This window comes from Eublepharis macularius, chromosome 14 (genome assembly GCF_028583425.1).
Source record: "Eublepharis macularius isolate TG4126 chromosome 14, MPM_Emac_v1.0, whole genome shotgun sequence".
In the NCBI taxonomy this organism is placed as follows: Eukaryota; Metazoa; Chordata; class Lepidosauria; order Squamata; family Eublepharidae; genus Eublepharis; species Eublepharis macularius.
In genome coordinates, this window is record NC_072803.1 from 1,173,160 (window position 1) to 1,194,318 (window position 21,159).

A 21,159-nucleotide genomic window follows, 5' to 3' on the forward strand; every position below is an offset into this window, starting at 1 on the left:
TCTAGGCGAACTAGCAAAAGCCACTCCGTGTGACTTCATGGTGCGGGTGGCACTTTTGAAAAATGAAATGAAAGCACAGCTCATTAAGCTGCTATTTGGACACAACCAGGAAGGAGTCAGACACTCTGTGGAGAGGCAGCTTCACTCACGTGCAGTCTGTGGACAGAAGATGTTGTCTCAAATGCTAGGGGAAGGCAAAGTCTGCAGTAGTTGCTGTAGCCAGCGCATGCACATGTTCCAGTCGGGCGGTGTGTACTAGCATGTTGAACTAGGACTGGGACGCCCCCCCCCCATGACCTTGGGGCAGATTCCGTCTCTTGATCGGACCCATCTGGCAGGACGGGTACAACAGAAGAAAGGCCATGCTTGCTTGCCCAGGCTTCTTGGAGGAGGGGCAGAGTGGAAATCTAGTACATAACCTGTGCTCCGAGTGAGTTCTTCACAGCAGACGGGGTCTGTGGTCTCCCCTTCCCCTCTGGAACAAACCCCCTTTGACTCCCCTGTTGTGCAGTCATGGGCAGCTTGGCTGAAATAAGGTGACGAGGAGGAGCCTACGCTGAATTTTGGCTGAACAGAAGTCCCGCAAGGCTGTTAATGATCAGAGTTTTATGTTGTAACCACATTAGTTTTTGACATTCATCTTTCTTAAGATTTGATGGCTACTTATAGGAACTGGTCTTACGTTTCCACCTCTTCATGTCATACACACAAAGATGACACAGGCAGGAAATCCAGCCCTTCGGAACTTCTGCTGCTTGCTGGCAGAATCCGCACACAGTGGCCTTTTCACTTCTGCCCAGCTGTGGAGAGATTCAGTCTGTTTGGGTCACATGCTCCTCCCCACACGGCATCCTCACGGAGCAGGCTGTGCGGTCTGTCTTCCAGCCCCGTGGCATTGAGGGCTGATGTGGCATAGCGGCTAGTCTCAGACTAGGATCTGGGACAACCAGGTTTGAATCCCTGCCCTGTCATGGGAGCTCGCCAGGTAAACCTGAGACCATCTCTGTCTCTTAGCCTGGCCTACCCTACAAGGATGGTGGTTACGAGACTAGAGGAGAATGGTGTGATAAACTGTTTGGGGTCCTGATTAAGGAGAAAAGCAGGGTCTGCGCGCAAAATAAGCAGCGCAGATAATAAGCACCCCTGGAAGGTCTTCGATCTGGTGTGTTTGTAGGAAGCATTTTTGCTCCCAAGTAATGGCTTTTCCTCCTCCTCGTCTGTTCTCTTCGGTTTCCAGGCAACCTGTCCTGCTGCAGGATCCCAGCACCCTGATGACGCCTGAGCCATTCTTCCCCTTTTCTCTCCTTCACTGGGAGGTTCAGGCTGAACACACGTGAGCTGCTTTCCGTCCTCCCTCCCACGTGCCGTGACGTGTGCTTCAGAGCAGAAGTGGGAAAGGGCGGCTGGGAAGGTGGAACAGCTCCGGCTGGATCATCTGCTTTATCCCAGATCTTTCTTCCAGTTCCTTTCATTGAATGGGCGGATTTGGTGTTCTGCCGTTCTTATTGGAGAACAAAGCGTCTGCGGTCAGACTCCCCCCCCCCCCCCCGTGTAACTGCATCCCTTCGTGCTATGCTGGCTAACATGTGAGCGGCTGGGAGAAGGACGTGACAAGTCGGAAATTCTTGCGGAAGGTGCAGAATATGAACGGCGGTCCCTGAGCCTTAGGATGATCTGGGCTTGGAGGCTTGTTGGGATATAGGCACAAGGCAAGATTAGAAGTGATTAGGGAGCCTGATAAGGGCAAGGATGGTCCAGAAATAGGCCCCAGGTGTGCATGTAGCAAAGCCCTGGGGTGCAGAGCCAGAAGCCGGCTGATGAGCATGGCTCCTGCTTGGACTCCGGAAGGACCCCACGTTTGTGGCTCTCGCAAGGATATAAGCTAGTATTCCTCTAGGCTGCTATGCTGCCTTCAGTGCGCTTTGGAGCGGAGTGTGGTACCACGTTGTTGTTATTTATTTATTTATAGTCCGCCATTCTCACTGAGAGCCAAGGCGGATTACATAGTGCAAGTGAATACAATATAACCAATAGCTAGGATACCCACAGCAAAAGAAAAAGATGATCAACAGTTATAACATTCAGTGAAAACAGATCCAGTAGGGTATGGTAGCTGCCAATTTTGAAAACTAGCAGAAAGCCAAACACATAAACGAAATCTTTCTGCATTAAAGCGTAAGTGATTAACATGGCATCTTTAGCAACGTCAAACTGCAGGGTAGGAGCGTATCTACATTAGCAGAGAGTACCCAATAGCCTTGTGTATAATCCCTGTCCCTTACGAAGGTATCTCTTTGAAATATATAATACTGTGCCAAGATTTTTCCTCAGAAACCTAACTTTTCTCATAACTATCTGGTATTTATTAAGGTCCCATTTTAATTGTATTTTATTTTTATTATCTTAATAACTGTATTTTATGCTTGTAAGATAGATTTCTATTTTTGCTGTTTTTAACTTTGTATTGTGACGGCCTTTGGCCATATACAATTAAACCTGCTACCTATCTATAATACTGTGATAGGCCAAGGTGAAGGAAAACCTCCCTTGCCCTAGGCAGGATAACAGGAGCCAGCACTCCCCATCTTGCTGCAAACAAACCGTTTGTTCTTTGGCCACACGCACTGATTTCCTGGCATGCAAGGCCAAAGGCAGACACGCCTCTGCAGTGGAGTTCTCTGTCGTTTGCGCCGTTACAGAGTCCTGGTCTTCAGATAGGTTTTGAGTTCTCAGGTGTATCCCCTGGAGCCTTCCAGTTGGTGCTTTCTTTCTGGGAGGGAGAGACTTCAGAGAAGGAGGCAGAGCAGTCTTTGGGGAACATAGGCGAGCCCTTAAACTCTCCCTCAAGTGGTGATTTGATTTTTCCCTGATGAGGTTCCTGCATGTGACGGGACCAATATTTATTACATTTGTGTCCTCCTTTTCTTCTGTTATGGAATTCAAAGCAGCATGCATGGGGGGGAAGGGTGACCCCAGAAGTCTCCTCCCCAGGCCGTGACCAGGCCCAGCCTGCTGTGTCCTCCAGTCACGCTGTAGACAGCACAAAAGGTAACAATTGCAGCAGTATCATAAGAACGTAACAGCCCTGCCGGATCAGACCAATAGTCCCTCTTGTCCAGTGTCTTCTTGCATGCAGTGGCCAGCTGGTTGCCCTGGAGGGCCAGCAGACTGGGCGTAGAAGCCGAGGCCACCCCCTGACACGTTGCCTCCTAGCTCTGAGTTCCAGAGGCTTACTTCCTGTTGAGCATGGAGGTTCCCTTCCTTCACCATAGCTAGGAGCCATGGACAGACCTCTACCCCATGAATCTGTCTCAACCCCCTTTTAAAATTATTGATGCTTATTGATGCTCACTTCTTCCACTGGCAGCAAATTCCGTAATTTAATTACTCATTGAGTAAAGAAACATTTCCTTTTGTCTGTCCCGTACCTGTTGCCCATCAACTTCCTTGGGAGTCCCTAAGTTCTAGTGTAATGGGGGAAGGAGAAAAAACTGTCCACTTTCTCCAACTCATGCGTAGTTTTATGAACCTCTCTCGTGTTAACATAAGAGAACATAAGAGAAGCCATGTTGGATCAGGCCAATGGCCCATCCAGTCCAACACTCTGTGTCACACGGTGGCCAAAAAACCAGGTGTCCTCAGGAGGTCTGCCAGTGGGGAAGGGACACTAGAAGCCCTCCCACTGATTCTCCCCCCCCCCCCCAAACACCAAGAACACAGAGCATCACTGCCCTAGACAGAGAGTTCCATCTATACCTTGTGGCTAATAGCCACTGATGGACCTTTGCTCCATATGTTGATCCAATCCCCTCTTGAAGCTGTCTATGCTTGAAGCTGCAACCACCTCCTGTGGCAGTGAGTTCCATGTTCCCCTTTAGTCGTCTGTTTTTTCAGACTGAAAAGTGCCAGGCTCTCCAGCCTCTCCTTATAGGAAAGATGTTCCAATTCTTTCATCATCATTGGTTGCCCTCTTCTGTACCTTTCCTAGCACTGCAACTTTTTGAGGCATGAAGAAAGCCAGTATGGTGTAGTGATTAGAGTGCTGGACTAGGGCCAGGCTCTGCCATGGAAGTTTGCTGGGTGACCTCAGCCTAGCCTGCCTCACAGGGCTGTTGTGAGGGGGGAAATGGAGGAGAGGAGAATGTTGTAAGGGGCTTTGGGTCCCCATTGGGGAGAGAGGCAGGATATAAATGAAGTAAAATAAAAAATAAGACCAGCCTCACACAAAGCATTCCAAATGGCGCCTTGCCATGGATCTCTACCAAGGCATTCACAATGTTGCCTGTATCACTCTTAATCCCTTGTTTAGGATATTCTCTCTCCCAGAATCCTGGAATTTGTGGTCTCCATCTCTGAGTTGATATTTTCATTGAGCTGAGAACTCTAATCCCGAGAACTTTCCCCCTCTCCGTCTTGGCCACTTGAGACCACAGTTCAGCAGTGCAGTGATGTAATTAGAACCCAGGGCAGGTGAGTCCGGTGAGAGGGAAGGCGCCGTTGTTTTGTTCTCATGCACAGCATGTGGAGGCACCTATCACACGACTTCCTTATTTGCTGCCTTTCTAGGCAGAACATGCAATCTCTCCCCAGTTTCTGCTTGTCCCCGTGCTGTAAGTTTAATTCAGGGGACCAGATTTTTTTCTGCTGCTTCATGGCAAGGTCATTGGCAAGGTGAGCTTGTTCAGTGACTGGGTGTGTGACCAGGCATCGAGCGCACTACATTCTGCCAGTGCAGCGGCATGAGGCAGGCTGGCTCGCAGTGGCTCGCAGTGGGAGGAGCGAGGGTGAGGGGGGCAGTGGAGGGAGGGATTGGTACCAGTGCTTGTGCTGCTTGGAAGGAGAGCCTGGCGACTTTCAGCCAGAGCAAGGAGAAAAGGTGGCTGTGATTTTTGATGCCATGCAGACAGAAGAGCGTCCTTTTGCATATCCTGCCTCTGGACTAGGCGGTAATGCCTGCATGAAGTTATAGAGCTCCTCTCCATAGAGCTGCGCTGCCACGGCAAGCTGGCGAGCATCCCCCTTGGGAGCTAAGTGGCGGTCAGTGCATGCAGGAAGGCTTGAGGTGGCCAGGGCCTAATGTCAGCCCAAGGCTTCTGCTCAGATTGTCATGGTGTTGCAGATGCACCCCCCCCCACACACACACACAACCCCACCTGGCAAGTGCAGACTTGAAGGAAGTCTGACAGTGTGGGCTGGGGAGGCTCATGGAATAGCAGCTTTCCAGTTGGCTCCTTTATCCCCAAGGACATGCTGACTGTTGTGGCTGCCCCCCCTCCCCCCCCCCCGTGTCCCTGCAGTGCCCAGCCCCTCTGGAGGGAGCACTGGGGCGGGGGGGGGGGTGCTGCTCTGGAGGGCTGAATTTGCTGCTCCTGAAACTGAACTTTCCTCTGTTGCTCTTAGGCACATAAAATTTCGGTGATTTTTGAAGCCATAGGGAAAACAGTGGATTGAAATGTATGCAATACTTTCCTATAAACTGACCCCTGTATTGCTGCTCTAACAGTATGAAATGCTTAATTCATAACTTAGCATTATAAAATTTTATTAATTGGCATACTTACGGAATTTAAATGTATAAATGCATTAGTTTTCTGCAAGAGAGACCGGCAAACAGCTGCATCCCATGCCGTCTCATTTCAGAAGCAAAAAAGGGTATTTTTTATCTGTGATCCCCAATCTTCTCATTTTTCCCACTGGAATTTTGGTAATTCCACCTTTGGTAATTGCCCCTTTTCTTCCTGGGCTGTCACCTCTTGGGTCAGTGGTTGCAGACTTTTTCAGCCCCTTTGGCGAGGCAGGATGAGGGCTTGTGCGTAAGCTTGGTGCTGACTTGGAGCAGGTCGCAGAGGCCAGAGGTGAAGTCAGGAAAGCAGAAGGCCAAGTTGTGAGCTACGGCAAGGAGAGCACAAAGGCACTTCTGGGACACCCCCTTGCCTGATGTGAAATTGAGCAGCGGTCTGTTAGTTTTGGCTCTAAGGCTTCACTCCTCCAACGAAGCCCTTCTAAAGGTACCATTCTGTAAATGGGTAAGACCGATACGTGTGTATTTTCTGTGGTGGCCCTTGCCTTATGGAACGGAGATCAGGAGGAATCCCACACGCCTGTCATTGTGCAGAATGTGCAAAACACTGATGCTGAAGAGGGCATTTTTTAAAAGTTTAGAATAGCCCGGGAAGGCATCTTTATTATGGAACAAGGTGGTAGTTCGTAGCAGTGAGCACTGCAGGTATCACCTGGCGTTTGCTGTAGGGATCCTGCCCGCCTGCTGGAAGTAGGGAATCCCTCGCTCCTAGCCTCTGTGCTCCACCACCGCTGACCCGGCTGGTGTGGGGGGGGGGGAAGGTGGGGGAATGGCCCCAGAGGCAGTGGGCATGCTCTCGGCGGGTGCGGTGACATCCCAGCAGGCTGCGGTGGCATCATCGTGCCTGGCTGCGGGAGTGCTCCTGCGCTTCACAGGAGCCGATTTTTTGCCCCTACTGAACTGGCCCTGTGCAAAGCATGGGAGCACACCCATTGCCGATGCGATGACATCACTTCCCAGAAGTCACGTCATCGCATCGGTTCTGGGAACAGCATCCGCAGGGGGAGGAGACTTTCACTAAGTGCCAGACCTCCCCCCCCCTTCTGCTGGGGGAGGGCATAGGGGCCTGGCAACCCTAGTTTTACTGCACTGTCTTAGAATGTGTGGTCCACTTTCTGAAATCCACCTTGCGTTTCAGTGAGAAAAGCAGGATATAAAGTACGTAAATAAATAGTGACAGTGTGCATGAAAACAGCAGTTCCCAGACCTAGAGCTGCCCAGTGCTTGTTATGTAAGGTCACCCACAAAAGCGTCTCATTTCAGAATCCTGACTCCAGGTGAGATTTGTCTGTGTGTGCAAAAAGATGTTAGTAAATGACACAGGACTCTGTCTACCATTTGCTTCCATGGTATAGGTTGAATTTGAGGCTGCAGAAAAGTTTAACTTCTCTTGGTAGCTTGATGCTGCAGCTGCCTGTAGCCCTTGCTGTGGAAAGAGTCAATGAAAAGTGTGTGTGGGGGGGATAAAATGAGTCCCTAGAATCTCCCTCCCTCATGAGTTGCTCAAGAGTTGGCCTCCTTTGCATGCCGTCTTTGGCTTTCCTTCCTCTGTCCTTCATTGTCCACCTGCCTGTTACATTTTTATTCCGCCGTTCTACACTGCAGCCCTCTCACCCACCTGTGGAGTGGGTTAGGCTGCAAGAGAGCTTCGGGTTTACTGCGTGCTTCCTGCCTGAGCGGAGATCTGAACCCAGGTCTCTTCTCACTGAAACGTTACTTCACTCTGCTCCCACCTCCTCTCCTCTTGGGGGCTTCCTCGCCAGCTCAGGCATATGGTTGTTGCGTAACAGAACCATGTCCCAGCATCAGGAGTCGGAGGTGTGCTTGGATTCTTGCTGGGGGCGGGACGGGTCTTCCCTATATGGGTTCCTGCTGAGGCTGCCCCGGACATGCACACGTGCTGAGCTGTTGCCGTGCTTGGCTCCCTTCCCTTCTCTGCGAGGGAAGAAGGAGGCCTTTTTGCTCCTCGCCGTCTCCAGGATGGGCAGAGGAACCCCCCCCCCCCCCGCTTCAGCCTTTTCCCTGCTTTCTCTGAGAGAGCATCGGCATCAGGGCACTTAAACGCTGCTTGCCTCTGGCATGTCCCGGAAACAGGCTCTCTCACCGGGTTAAAACGCAGAAATGCAATGCAAGCGCATCCTAGAACTGTTCAGTATCCGCTGGTTGAGTTCTTCCTCCTCCTGCTTATGTGGACAAGTGGTGTTTGGTCACATGAACTGACGGCTTTGGAGGTAAGGAGTGGTATTCTGTATTGCATATACTATTTTGCTAGGCTAAAATTTGCTGAGTAGAGTCATTGCAAGTCAGTGCAAGAGAGACACTGGTGTGTCATACAGGTTGTTTGTACAACTCTGACACATTATTCTTGTGGCTCAGATTTTCCTACAGTGTAGAAAAGCATAATACACCCCCCCCCCCCGCTCTGTCTGTGGGATCTACAAGCCCTCAGGAGGAGCTGCTTCAAGGAATACGGCACGCCAGGGTCTCCCTGGGAGGTGCTGGTGATTTCCAGGGAGATGGTGCTTCACCTGTCTTGGATCTCCTTTGGGTCGTTCTTTGCAGATCTCCTTGGACTGTGCTGTGCCGGCTTTCTAGTGATCAAGACTTGGCTGTGAAGTGAAATGTTTTTTAATGGGATCTCTGCAGTGTGTTGGCTGCTGCTCTGAATTGGAACCAGGTTGGCGTGGGATGAGGCTCTCGCCAGCAGAGTGAAGCAGCCCCAGGGTCACTGGCCCGCTTGTTGTGTGAGCGCTGCTCCAGCTGTCTCCCTCTGGGGAGGACCAGCCCAATAGGGACACACCAGCCTGGCCTATTTTGGGAACCTGTAGGCCAAAGGCTGAGCCAGTCCTGCTGACTTTTAGTTTCATAATAACAGAGGCTCACAGAACTGGGAAAGGAAGGCCAGAGGAGCCAGGAGTTACTTGCTTCCCATGCAGGTTAAATCTTTAGCTCCCTTCAAGACTGGGAAGAATCTTTTGAAGACTTAATTCTGCCTCTGACAGGCAAAATAGCACAGAGGCAGCAGACGAAGGGATGGGCCTGCATGGGAAAGGGCAGGAAGAGTTGCCCTGTGGCTCTTCCTTGATGCGTTCAGGTTGTGGCCCTGTTATCTTCAGAGCACGAGCACTCGAGCTCTTTCTTCCCTCTGCAGTTGTTACCCCTGTGGGGTTGGGGAAGTGCTGGGCAGTTGGGTGTGAAACAGGCAGGTGGGGGGAGCTCAGCTTCTGCTGGGAGCTTTTGTCCTCTGCTTGTAGGAGAGATCCAAATCTGAGCCCAGAAGCACCTTAAAAGGCCAACAGCATTTCCCAGCATATACGCTTCCGTGAGTCAGAGCTCCCTTTGGCAGATAGAGATTCACAAAAGCTGATACCCGTGGAAATTTTTGTTGGTCTTCAAGGTGCTACTGGACTTGGATTTTGTTGTACTACAACAGGCTAATAAAACTACCCCCCTGAAACTCTTTTGCTATAGTATAGTTTCTCTGCAGAGGGGAAAGCACCATCAGCCGGAGCTGCTCTTTCCAGGTCTTAGCAGCAAAAGGAACTGGGGCCAGCTTTGCTTTTAAACGTTGGAAGCCATGAGCCTTCGATGGAACATTCGGCTGCAAAGCCCCAGCCCCGCTTCATCCAGCACTTCTGGTCATGATGCCAGCGGGGATGAAACTTGGGTTGGAAAGGTATACCCGCCGCTCCTCCCCGCCAGAGTGTTTTCTTGTTCTGTTAGCCTGGCTCCTGGCATAAAGCATCCCTCAAATGACCAGGGTGAACTTCAGGCAGATGCAGGAAAAAGGCAACTCGGGCTGTGAAGCACTTGAGTTGGTGGCAGTCTCTTGGCTGGGAGCTGGGACAATTCTTTCTTAGCATCTTCTAATGGCCTTGTAGTTTTCCGCAGACTTTGGTTTTCAAGCTTCCCTGCTGAAGGAATTCCATTATGGATTAGCTTGGCTGTGAGCCACGATCCACTTTGTGCTCCCTTGGGCTGAGCAAAGTTCTGGCCATCCTGTGGGGGAACTAGAAGCAGCCTTGTTGAAGTATATGAAGTGGAAACCGTCTTCTCCACTGCTCCTTTGAGTGCCCCAAACCTTGGTCCAGGTCTGATGGAGAGTGGGGCCTCTTCCAAGGAAACATTTTTCACATGAACGGGAAATGAATAGGTGATGCCTGCCAAAATCTCTGGCTCTTGAAGGGTGTGTGGGGCAGCTCTTGTGAGTGGGGTGTTAGCACAGGAGAAATTAGTCTGTATACATGACATATTCAGATTAATTTATTTACTTTGCAAGATTGAGCTCAGGGTAACCTTGATGCAGATTTTGCAGGCTGTAGAGCTTGACCTATTAAACAGGCCACCTCTAGCTTGAGCAGGCCCTGGTGTTACTTGGGGAGCAGCCAGTCAGGGTGGAGGTTCTGGGATGCAGCCATTGCGTAGAGGCGGTTCTGTTACGGCAGCTCTCAGACGTCCAGCTCCAGCACTGTCTGCTGTGAACCACGTGGGCGACTGATAGCCTGCACGGTCCCTCCTTAACGGTGGCTTGCGAGCAGAAGAGTGAGCTTCTCTCACTTCCCGGCACCATTCAGTGCCGCATTTCCACGCTATACAGTGCCTGTTGGCATTTGTGCGCAGGACAACGGGTTTGTGGATGGGAGGAAACGGTTGCTCACCTGAAAAGGGCAGGGAAAGAAGAGATGCAGTAGTGAGGCAGGGCTGCATGTTTCAGGCAGGGCAGGAGTGTAGTGGGGATTTGACTGGCAAAACATGTTGCTGGCTGAACAGCGAAATGGAAGGCTGCGGTGCTTGACCCCCTGGTCCACAAAGGAAAGGCTTTGCTCTGGCATTTGCTCCGGGAAAGCCACAGTGACTTGGGTTTCCCATGGAATTGCACATCCCCATGGTGATAGGTAAACAGGCGTGTAAGCAGGTGGCTTCAGACACCAGACAGCATGCCTTGGCAAGGCCACTTGTCACTGTGGCGTGGGGCAGGGGCTCTCCTGTGAAAAGCACTTGGAAGAAGCAGCCCACGACCGGTCTGGCTGGAAAGGACAGATTTCCCTGGGAAGGCACCATCACTTGGATGTGTCTAATGGAGCAGGCCGGGGGTCCAGGACACGTCAGAATGGTTTTATCCGAGGACCACAGTGAAGTTCTTCCGTTGGAAGGGCATACGCGTGGGCGAGGATGGGGGGTTGTGCTCAAGAAACTCAGAACTCACAATAACCGCGCGTGTGTGTGTGTGCTTGTGTGTGTGTGCGCGGGTGGGCGTGGAAGTTGGGAGTGGTGCATCTCTGCAAGACGCTGCTTTTGCAAGGAATCGGATAGGATTTCTTTTGATCACCCTGTGATGAATGCTGCACTAATAAAATAAAGCTACCATCACAGCTGCCAAGGAGCCTGGCCTCCCTTGTAGGGATTCCACATCCTGGGATTTCTGTTGATTGGTTGAGGTAACTTTGCTTTTTATGATTGTGTATTTGTTGTCCCGTGGCACACAAAAGAGAACTTGGGTAGAGATGCCTTTTGCTTGCTTATAGTGTGGGAGAACCGTGAAAGCTTTGGGGGGGGGGGGAGGGGGGATATGGATTTTTGTTGTTGTTCTTTTTTTCTCTTCCCCACTGGACAGATTTTTTTCATTTTCTCTGGCAGAAAAGTTGGAAAATTTGAGGGCGTACTGGGGAAAAACTTATTCCATAGACCTTATATTACACTTTCAAGAAATTTTCTGTTTAATGGTAAATAATTTTTGCAACCGATGGTATGCTATGATATGTTTAATGATGACTGATTATTAAGGAATTCAGAAGTCAGTGCCTTCATTGTTACAAAGTTCAGCTTGATGTCCAAACACGCTGGCAGTCCTCGCTGTTGCTTTGGTCCTAATAATACACTTGCTTTTGATTATCTCTTAAGTGGCAACTGTTTGCAATTAAATATGCATCAGTTAGTGCAGAATCCATATGGAATATTCCTCGAGATAGAATTAGTGGCTGGTAAGAAGGCTTCATCGGCCCAATGCATTGCGTATTTAGGAAATTGGGCCTGTCCCTAGTCATGACTGGGCCCTTCCTGGGCTAAGCTGAACAGCTGTTCTTCAGTATTCATCCGCTCCCTCCCAGGCATCACGCGAGAAGGCAGGTGGAGCTGCGCCTCCTGCTCAGTTCTACAAGTTGCATCAGGAAGGGCCTTCTCTTAGTCTGTGGCGAGCGTAGTCTTTGCCCCCTTACCTTGCATGGCTGAAATCTCTTGTTTTTGACAGTGGGAACACATTCTTGTATTCAGGACCTCCCTTTTGATAGAGAAGGACTCTGTAGCACAAAGATGGATGCTATCCTAGAAAGAATTTTTAAAAACTGAATTCCACCATAGAATCTGTGGCCTACAACCTCCAACCAAAGTTCCACCGAAGCAAAAAATGGTATTTGCAGTGAAAGGCCACAACCCATCAGTCTCCTTTCTGGATGATCATCTATGTGATGCTCTTTTCCCTCTCCTAGAAAACCTCTTTCTAAAGGACAATCTTTGTCTCATCATTTGGAGATACCGAGCGCTTTTAAATGTCTTTAACTTCCTTGTATCAACTCTTCCCCCTCCTGACAACAGCTTTTGGTCTGAGATCACATAATCCACAACTCTTAGATTTTACTATCATCCATCTTAGCACCTCAGGTCTTCAAAAGGACCCCCGCCCAATCCAGTCTGATTCAGAGGTTTCTCTTGACAGACGTCATTGAACTTGTTCTTTATTCTCCACCTCATACTGGCTTGTACTTCCATTACTTTGCAATACTCAGCAAAGTCTGTGGGCTACAATCTTTACCACATTTTCCAGGCCTGGACAATTTCATCTGATCCAAGAAGTGCCACATGATTTCATAAGGCATGGTCCTGCCCCTTGGAAAGAACGTGGTTTGCATCTATGGATCTGAAAGATGCTTACTTTCATATAACCATTTGGCCTCAACATCAAAAATATCTCCGGTTACCACTGACCATAGACATTATGTATACTGGGTTTGGACTCTGGGATTTCAACAGCCCCGAGGGTGTTTGTGAAGATAAGAATTGCTGTGGCCCTCCTACACCATTAAAGCATCCCAGAATACCCACATTTAGGCAACTGGCTTCTCACTGCAACTTCTCATCATTCTCTTTTGCTACATTTCCGAACAGTTGTCCTTGCAAGCTTAGGGCTGAGTCAGTGGAGAGAAATCCGTCATCCTACACGTTGTTTGGGATGATTCTAGACTCTCACAAATGAGAGCATTCCTGCCTCAGATCAGAGTGCCGTCTGTAGTTTTTTGGACTCCCTGTCTCATTGGGCACAACTTGCCATTCGGCTGTAGCACCTTGAGGGTTTGACGTCTTCTAGCGCAGCTGTCGTCCCTTTTGTGAGACTGCAGCTCGTATGGCTCAGCAGTGTCTTCCTCCCATCTCGTCATGCTCAAAGTAGATGCCATTTCATCCTGTCCCCTATTCTACGATCCCTTCCTTGGTAGTTGAACAAAGAGAATCTTCTAAGGGGCATGCCACCTCTGCATCCTAACCTTGCAATCGCGGTTGCCATGGATGCATCGTCATGGGGACTGGGGAGCACATTGGTGCCTTCATGACAGAAGTCAGCTGTGGTTTGTACATGGAGCCAAAGCTCACAGACTTCCTAAGGGGATAACGGGTGCTTCATCCATTAGTTTAAGGCAGGCATGTCTGAGACATTACCAGTTACGAGCAGGGGGCAAGGGGGGCTGTTGGCTGGGCTGCAGAGTGGGGCAGACGCACACTCCACACACTTCCCTCTGACTGTTCATTTCCCACCAAAAACCATATATGGCCAGGTTCCCTCAGGGATAACTGGACCACGTGTGGTCTGTCTGGATGAGGTTCCTACACCGCCTTAGTTTGGGGAATGCCACTAATCTCTGGGTTTGCCTCAATGTAAAATACAAATTGTGCATGCCTGTGTTGCCAGGGTGACGCTTCTTCTCGACTGCAACAGACAACTCTTGTGTGTGCTTCCTTTTATCCTCCTGATGATGCAACTTCTCGTAAAAATAAGGTGGGGCCGCATGAACTGCATCTTGCTCATCCCGTTCTGGCCGAGTCGGCCCTGCTTTCAAAACTGCCGCACCTCGCCGAGGGCTCTTTTGCCTCTTCCTGCTGCATCCCACCTTCTTCATGCAGACATCAGCTGACTGCTTAGAGGGATTCGTCCTCGTCTCTCTCCCATTCACTAGAGCACTGCTTTCCAACCTTTGGAGTATGGTGGCCCACAAGTCCAAATTGGTATGGTGATCCACTTTCACTGTCTTCGCAGCCCATTTTTGTGGCAGGATCCACAGGCTGGTAATGCTGCATTAGAGCACCTCTTATTGATTGCCAGGAAACCTTCCACTAGAAATCATTTCTGATTTGCTGTCTTTACAAGAGCTCTGCCTCCAAGAGCTAGGATCCTCTCTGCTGCTCCCTGACTTTGGTCTTGGAGTACATTAGCACTCTCGGGGGCTTGTGACTGTCATCTTTGAGAATTCATTTTGCGGCTGTGTTATCCAGGCATCCAACACTGGACAAACGCTTGACTTTTCTGTACTCCTTATCGGAACAGCTTCTCAAGGGCATGCTGTGCTCCCCCCGCCCCCCCCCCCCAGCTTAGTTTCCCTGTGTGGGACTTACAGATGGTTTGAAAGGCCATTTGAACTGCGAGCAGTGTGTGAACTGTGTGTCCCCTTCCTTTCAAGGTTATGTTCTTAGTTGCTGTTGTTTCAGCTAGGAGAAGTAGTGATTTATGTGCATCTTCTTACCTTTCTCAGAATTTGGTCTTACTCACTCGTGTCTTTCCCCAATCTGAATGAAATGTGTCTTCATTCGATGTTTGTCCTCTCTGGCCGTTCTGTGTCAATAGAATAGTCAGTCTCATTTTGAAGAAGACATCAGCTTTTTTTCTCCCTAGAAGTTTATCAAATCGGTAACTTAGTTAATTTCTCTTTTTGATGTGTTGTGATGCCTTCTTGTACTGTCAGGGCTCTCTCTGTGAGGGCCACAGCCGCATCCACAGCATTTGCTAAGGGGATGGATGCCCTTACCCGAACTCTTAAGGACTGCCGTATGGAGTTGCTGGAGCAGAGTGGTCAAGTGGTTTGCCTGTGAATCAGCCCTCTGCTGGTTCAAATCCCACTACTCCCACGAGCTTAGCAGGTGGCCTTGGGCCAGCCACTCCTCTCAGCCCAGCTCCCCAGCTGTATTGTGAGGATAATAACAACACTGACTTGGTTCACCGCTCTGAGTGTGGCACTAATCTGTCTAGAAGAGTGGTATATAAGTGCAGTTTTTGTTGTTGTTATTATTCCATTTTTTCAGTTTCTTTGGTAGGAAAATTGAAACTTTGGGGAACGCTGAAAAAAACTTCTTTGAAAACAAGTTTTCTAATTAAAACTTGTTTTCCTGACTTCTCAGATGGCAAAATATACATGTGCTAGGGTAGCACAGAGCGCGGCAGTTTTCAGCTCTCAGGTACTGGGAGTATTTGCAGTTTTGCTTGTTGAAAACAATCATTTATACTTCTAAATAACTTAAATGTGACAATATGATTTTATATGCTAAGTTATAAATGAAGCATTCTAAATTAAAACAGTAAAATAAGTTTAATATGTGATAGGAAAGCTTTTCAGTGTATTTCAGTTTTTCTCAATTACTGTTCTGGGAGAAAACAATAGTTTTAATTTCTGGGAATGTTAACTGGCTAGCTAGAACCACATTCCTAAAGCAGGTGGTGGGTCTGGTCAGGGCCTGAATAGCTGCTTACCTTAGAGTGGAAGAGCAACAGGTAGAATATAAACATAATTCAGCAGTGAAAAGACTGATGGAGCAGTGACACTTGTTGGTTCCACGTGGCCGTTTTCTAGTAGTATGTCTTGCTTTCCACTTTCAGGTTGCCATAAAGATAATTGATAAGACACAGTTGGATGAAGAGAACCTCAAGAAGATCTTCAGAGAAGTTCAGATTATGAAGATGCTCTGCCACCCACACATCATCAGATTGTATCAGGTAGGAACATTGTGAAACTGTGTGGGCCTGTGAGGGCTTAATCCCAGGGCTTGTGTGGGTTAGCAACCTAGAGGTTTTGGTAATTAGTGGTGGTGCTTAGCTCCTGCCAGGTGCTGGTTTGGAAGGTGTACAGCAGGCAGAGCTGCTCTAGCATAGTGATTAGGTGGCTGGGTTGCAAATAGATCCAGTATAATCTGGCTATGCCAAATCACATTGGAGAATCCCAGATGAGATCCAGGAGCTGAACTGTACTGGGCCTGATTATTCGCTCACAGCCAACCACAGCAGAGGCTGTGCTCACAGCCAACCACAGCAGCAAGCAAGAGGGCAGCAGCATGAAGTGGAGGCAAGCTCTGTGCCATGTCACGAGAGAGGTGCGAGGCTGGCAGGGGGCAGGACACCATACCAAGTCCAAATAGCGTTCTCTCTCTCCATCAAGCCCTGTCAATGGGCTACTGGTATTCCTTTGGTACTGCTGAAGGCCAGCTTGTCTGCTGTTAGGGACCAACTGGTTTGATGTCTTCAAGGAGATGCCCGTTTGCGGGGCCCTTGTTGTCTTTGCTTTCAAACCTTCTCAGGTCACCTCCTGGTCCAGGGCTCCCTGAGAGCTCTGTAGGGATAACACATTACAATTGCTGCATTCCCTTGACTATAGGTGTCTTGTGGCTGTACGGCCGCTTCTACAGAACTATGTCATCTGTCCCAAGAGCAGAAGTCCTTTGATCCAGCATGTAGCCTTGAGCTGGGCATGTACATATGGAGTGGGAGCTTGCTCCTTTCCTCCACCTGCTTGTCTTCTTTCTTGCTGGTGCGAGTGTAGCTCCTTTAGTTGTTTTAGCAATGAGAAACCAATGAGGGAGGTTAACCTGGGTAGAAAATGCCTTCAGACATCTCTGGGGAGGCAAGAGGTGGATGCCTGTCCTCTTCGATTACCTGGAACGTTCACCAGAAAAATCAACTTACCTTATGAAAGGGGATTGTCTGAAAGTTTGCCTGCTTAAAGGTGGCTGTCCTCAGCCGGCCTGGTGCCCTTGAGCACAGCCTCTGGGCGTGTTTAATTTGCTGAAAGTGGCTCATTAACAAGTCACAAAAAGGCCAATTAAGGCAGCTTCATTTTGTTCCAAGCAATCTTCTTATCTATCACTTTTCTGTCCTTGCCCAGGTTATGGAGACGGAACGGATGATTTATTTGGTGACGGAATATGCCAGTGGAGGGGAAATATTTGGTAAGTAAACTGATTTTATTCTTTAATCAGCTCATATACTTGATCAACTACAGTCCCCTTAAAACAGCTGCCCTTCCTCTCCACTTTCAACTGGGAAGTGCCCTTCAGGCCTTAAAACTTTCCATTGGTCGAAGTATTGGGCGGCAAGGACTCGCGAGCCCTGACCCACCAGCCGCACTGCTGCCTTGGCAGAGGGCAGGGCTGCCTGCCCTAATGGCAGGGCTGGGAATTGCTCTGGCTGCTTCAGCTTCCGCCAGAAAGGAGGCTCGTTGTTTTGCGGCACTTCTAGGCCGTGCAGAGCAGAGCAGAGCGAGGCTGAGTTGGCCGCCCTCATAGGAAGCACCGAGCAGATGCCCTGCTGCCGCGACCGGAGAAAGCCAAAGGGGCTCTGCTCAGCAAAGAGCATGATGGAGATGGTCCCACCCAGTCGCTGCATCTCAGCACCAGGAGGCAACACCAGGGGAAGGTCCCCAGCCTCAGCGCCCTGAGGCAGGATGCTGGACTAGAGGGGCCCTCACTGGTGCAATCCAGCAGGGCTCCTCTGATGTTCAGTACCTTTCAGGCTCGGACAGGTCATTTCTGGAATACAACCCAATGATCTCTGGTAGCAGGCTGCAGTTGGAAGCTTCCTTGTTCATCTCACGTGCACCCGCTGCGGCCTTTTGCTGCATGCCCAGGCAGGCACCCCTTCCAGAGGGTGTCATGCTGCCTGGAAGTATTTTGCTTCTCCATGAAAAATGCACAGCTGGAAATAATTGCTTAACACTTTTGAAAAGGGGTTCTCCATTATTGGTCAGATTGCTGTAGATATTTCACTAGGCATAGACTGTGCACTTGGAAGAGACCCAAATTCCACCGTGCATCAAGTGCTCCGTTGTAAAGTGAGAGCTCTTACACCCCAGCCTCCTATAGAGCCCTGAGAGCATGCAGGCCTTTAGGCAGCTCAAGCCACAAGCTTCAAGTGGAAGTGCACTTTTTAAAAAGCCTGATTGAAGAAATTCTGTGGGAAGCTGTTTCTGATGGTGAATGGAGTCTTTTAAAGAGAAGCTGGTTTTCGAACACAAGGCATGCTCCAAGGGGCACTATGTTGCTCCTCTCTCTCTCTCTCTCTCTCTCTCTCTCTCTCTCTCACTCACTCACTCGTTTTTGTCGGGAAGTGAATCATCCAGGACCAGTCTGCCGGGGCATGTCCCTTCGGCAGCAGAGGCTTTGCTGTGTAGAAGGAAAACGTCCACTGCTTTCCTCCAGAGTGCTTGTCTCTTTGCCCTGCATGCTGAGGTGTGCCCTCTCCAGCAAGATGCTCTATGGGCTTCATCTGCTGATTACTGTGCATGCATGTAGCGGTTAAGAGCGGAGGGACTCTAATTGGGAGAGCCGGGTTTGATTCCCCACTCCTCCTCCGCTTGAAGCCAGCTGGGTGACCTTGGGGCAGTCACAGCTCTCTCAGAGCTCTCTCAGCTCCACCCACCTCACAAGGGTGTTTGTTGTCATGGGGGATAATGATAGCATACTTTGTAAACCACTCTGAGTGGGTGTTAAGTCATCCTGAAGGACGGTATATAAATCGTATGTTATTATAATTATTGTATTATTAAATCGGAAGCACTTTTGGAAGCACTTCATGCGGCAGTGAAGTCAGCTTGTTTGGAGTGGCGGGCATCACAGCAAGCTGCCCAGCTCCTGTGCCAGAGGCCAGCAGGCCTCGTGGCCCCCCTTTTGTCTCTGGGCCTCTGTCTTCCTCCGTTGTTCTCCAGCTGCCTGCCTTTTGCCTCCACTTGTTTGTGGGAAGATTGAACCTCAGCATCTTCTGGCCAAAGCCCCTTAGAGAGTGATTTGCTGAAGGGTGCAGAAGACCTTTTCAGAAAAAGCCTTTTCAGCTCCACGAGGAAGGGGGTCTTTTGTGTGCCTGGCTCGTTTCTGCTCTAGAACTGCAGAGTCTTGGGCTGCTTCGTGTCTGCTCAGCACCTCTTCCCCTGCACGTGCAGCGTTTTATTGGCGCCATTGGCCATGCTGCGAGCATTTGTAGGAGGCTTCCCTCACGGCAGCTGCCTTAAGAGCTCCCTGTCACTGGTTCACACTGCAGCTACTGTGAAAAGGAGGGGGCAAGATCTGGGAGCAGCAGGAGGAAGGAGGGAAGAGATTTAATTTAGTCAGTATTTTAAAGTGACCGCTTAGCCTCCATCAGTACTCTGGCCAAGGCTTGTGGGTCAGCAGCCTTGAAAAGAGCCTGGAGCCCGTGTGGCCACGTTGTGGCCCAGAGCGCTGAGCTGCCCTCTCTGCTGCTGGTCTGAGGGCAGCGTTGCCAGTGTGAGTTAGGAGTAGGAAAAGAGCAGCCGCCAGTGGCTGTCCAGCGGAGCTGCTTTGCTAGCTGCTTCTGAGCACTTTGACGCTCTTTCAGAGTATGACTCCACGGGAGTTTGGACCCCTCCTTCCTTCCTTCCTTCCTTCCTTCCTTCCTTCCTTCCTTCCTTCCTTCCTTGAGAAAGTCACATTTCCCATGTTGTATTGAAGCACTAAAGGGTCCCTTATATCCAATGTGGCGGTGAGCTGCTAGCCTGGCTCCCCAAAAGCTGTTCAGCTGGTGACGGGTGGTGTCAGGGCTTGCCGCCGCTGCCGCTGGGCGTGGCACTGGGCGGTCTGCTCCTGACGTCACAGGGGGGCCAGGGATTCTGCAGGACCCTGCTCTGTGGAAGGAGGGGCGGTATACCTCACCCAGACTCCCTCTCAGTCCACTCGCTGGCCTGCTCAACCTGGCCTGCTTACCCTCTGCGTCCTCCTTCATCTCCTCCTTCCAGAACTCTCCTCCAAACCTCCACCCTTGCATCTTACTGCTCTCACTCCACATCATCACTCCTCACTCACACCCACCACCACAGGGCTCTTCCCAGCCAGCTTTTATAGGGCTTCCTTCTACTGCCCCACCCCTCTTCCAGCCTGGCCTTGGGCTGCACCAAGCAGTTGCAGCTGGGGTAGCTGATCTGGCCCCACTGACCAGCACCAGCTGTGCCTTGTTCTCTGGCTGCCCAGCCTCCCTGCCTTGGCTGATTGCTGAAGGCCTGTCCAGCTGCAGTCCCCTGGCTAGCAGCCCAGCCTCCCTGGCAGAGCTGATGGCTGAAGGTGGGTCCAGCTGCGGCTCCTTGGCTGGTTGCCCAGGGCTTCCTGCAGAGTGCCTCCAATAGCCCCACCTGGAGTGGCTTGGCTTTTGGCAACTCCTGGGCCAGGCTACTATTTTCTAGCTGGGGCATGGCTTTGGGTTGTTGGGGCTGCTGCTGCTTCTCCTTCTCAGGTAAGGTCTTTGGGTGGGTGACTGCTGGGCTCCCAATCCCTCTGCCCTTGCCCCCTTCCGCCTTGCCTAGCCCCCTTTCCCTCCCTAGGGGAGTGGGACTCGCTGGCCTCTCTCTGTCTCCCCCTGCCTCCTGAGGCCCTGGGCTTTTGCCCCTTGCCCCTGGCACCGGCAGGTTCTGGCTCCATTTGCCTGTGGGAGGGGTTGACCTGCTGTCCCCCAGCTGCCCCCTCTGCCTGCCAGTCAGACCGGTTGACCTGCTGTCAGCTGGCTGACCAGTTGACCTGCTGTCTGCCCCCTCTGTTTGCCCGTCAGCCCGGCTGACCTGCTGTTCCCTCCTACCAAGTCTGGGGGCTGGGACCCAGACCCCGGACACACCCCCCCGCTTAGCTTTGAGTTGTGGGGGTCAGGGTCAGACTCAAACATGCGGGACATGAAGTCCGCATCCACATGCTGCGCCCCCTTGCGGTACTTGATGGTGAACCGGAAAGGGAGGAGGGAGAGGTACCACCGCAGCACACGGGGGTTGTGTGCCTTCATGTGGTGGAGCCACTGCAGGGGCGCATGGTCCGTTAGTAGGACAAAGGGATTATTGGCCAGGTAGTATTGCAGGGCCCCCACTGCCCACTTGACCGCTAGGGCCTCCCGCTCCACTGTTGCATAGCGCCTCTCTGCGGGCTGCAGCTTCCGACTCAGGAAGAGGATGGGGACGTCGGTTCCGTCACGTTCCTGAGTCAGGACTGCCCCAAGGCCGGTGTCAGAAGCGTCTGTGGCCAGCGTAAAGGGTCGGTCAAAGTCCGGGTTCCACAGGGCTGTGGTATTAGAGAGGGCTGACCGCAGGTCCTTGAAAGCTGCTTCTAGTGCTGGGGTCCACCGGACTTGGTTGGGCAGCCCCTTCTTTAAGCAGTCTGTCAGGGGGGCGGCTCGGGAGGCAAAGTGGGGGATGAACCGCCCGTAATACCCCAGTAGTCCCAGGAAACGTCGGACCTGCTTCTTGGTCCGGGGCTGGGGGGCATCAGCTATTGAGGCCACCTTGTCT

At 50.8% G+C, this 21,159-nt stretch overlaps 1 protein-coding gene across 3 annotated transcripts in view; it reads left to right on the top strand.

The window, feature by feature from the left end:
- Positions 1–21,159, top strand: part of SIK3 (SIK family kinase 3) — a 105,374-nt gene that overhangs the window by 36,584 nt on the left and 47,631 nt on the right. For 2 of the 3 annotated variants that reach the window (XM_054997843.1, XM_054997844.1), the window contains exons 2-3: positions 15,495–15,611; positions 16,774–16,837. In XM_054997843.1, coding sequence (XP_054853818.1) covers positions 15,570–15,611; positions 16,774–16,837 — 106 coding nt within the window. In that variant the 5' untranslated portion in view covers positions 15,495–15,569. Of the gene's footprint in view, positions 1–15,494; positions 15,612–16,773; positions 16,838–21,159 lie in introns of those variants that run through there. The other variant, XM_054997842.1, reaches the window with a different exon arrangement.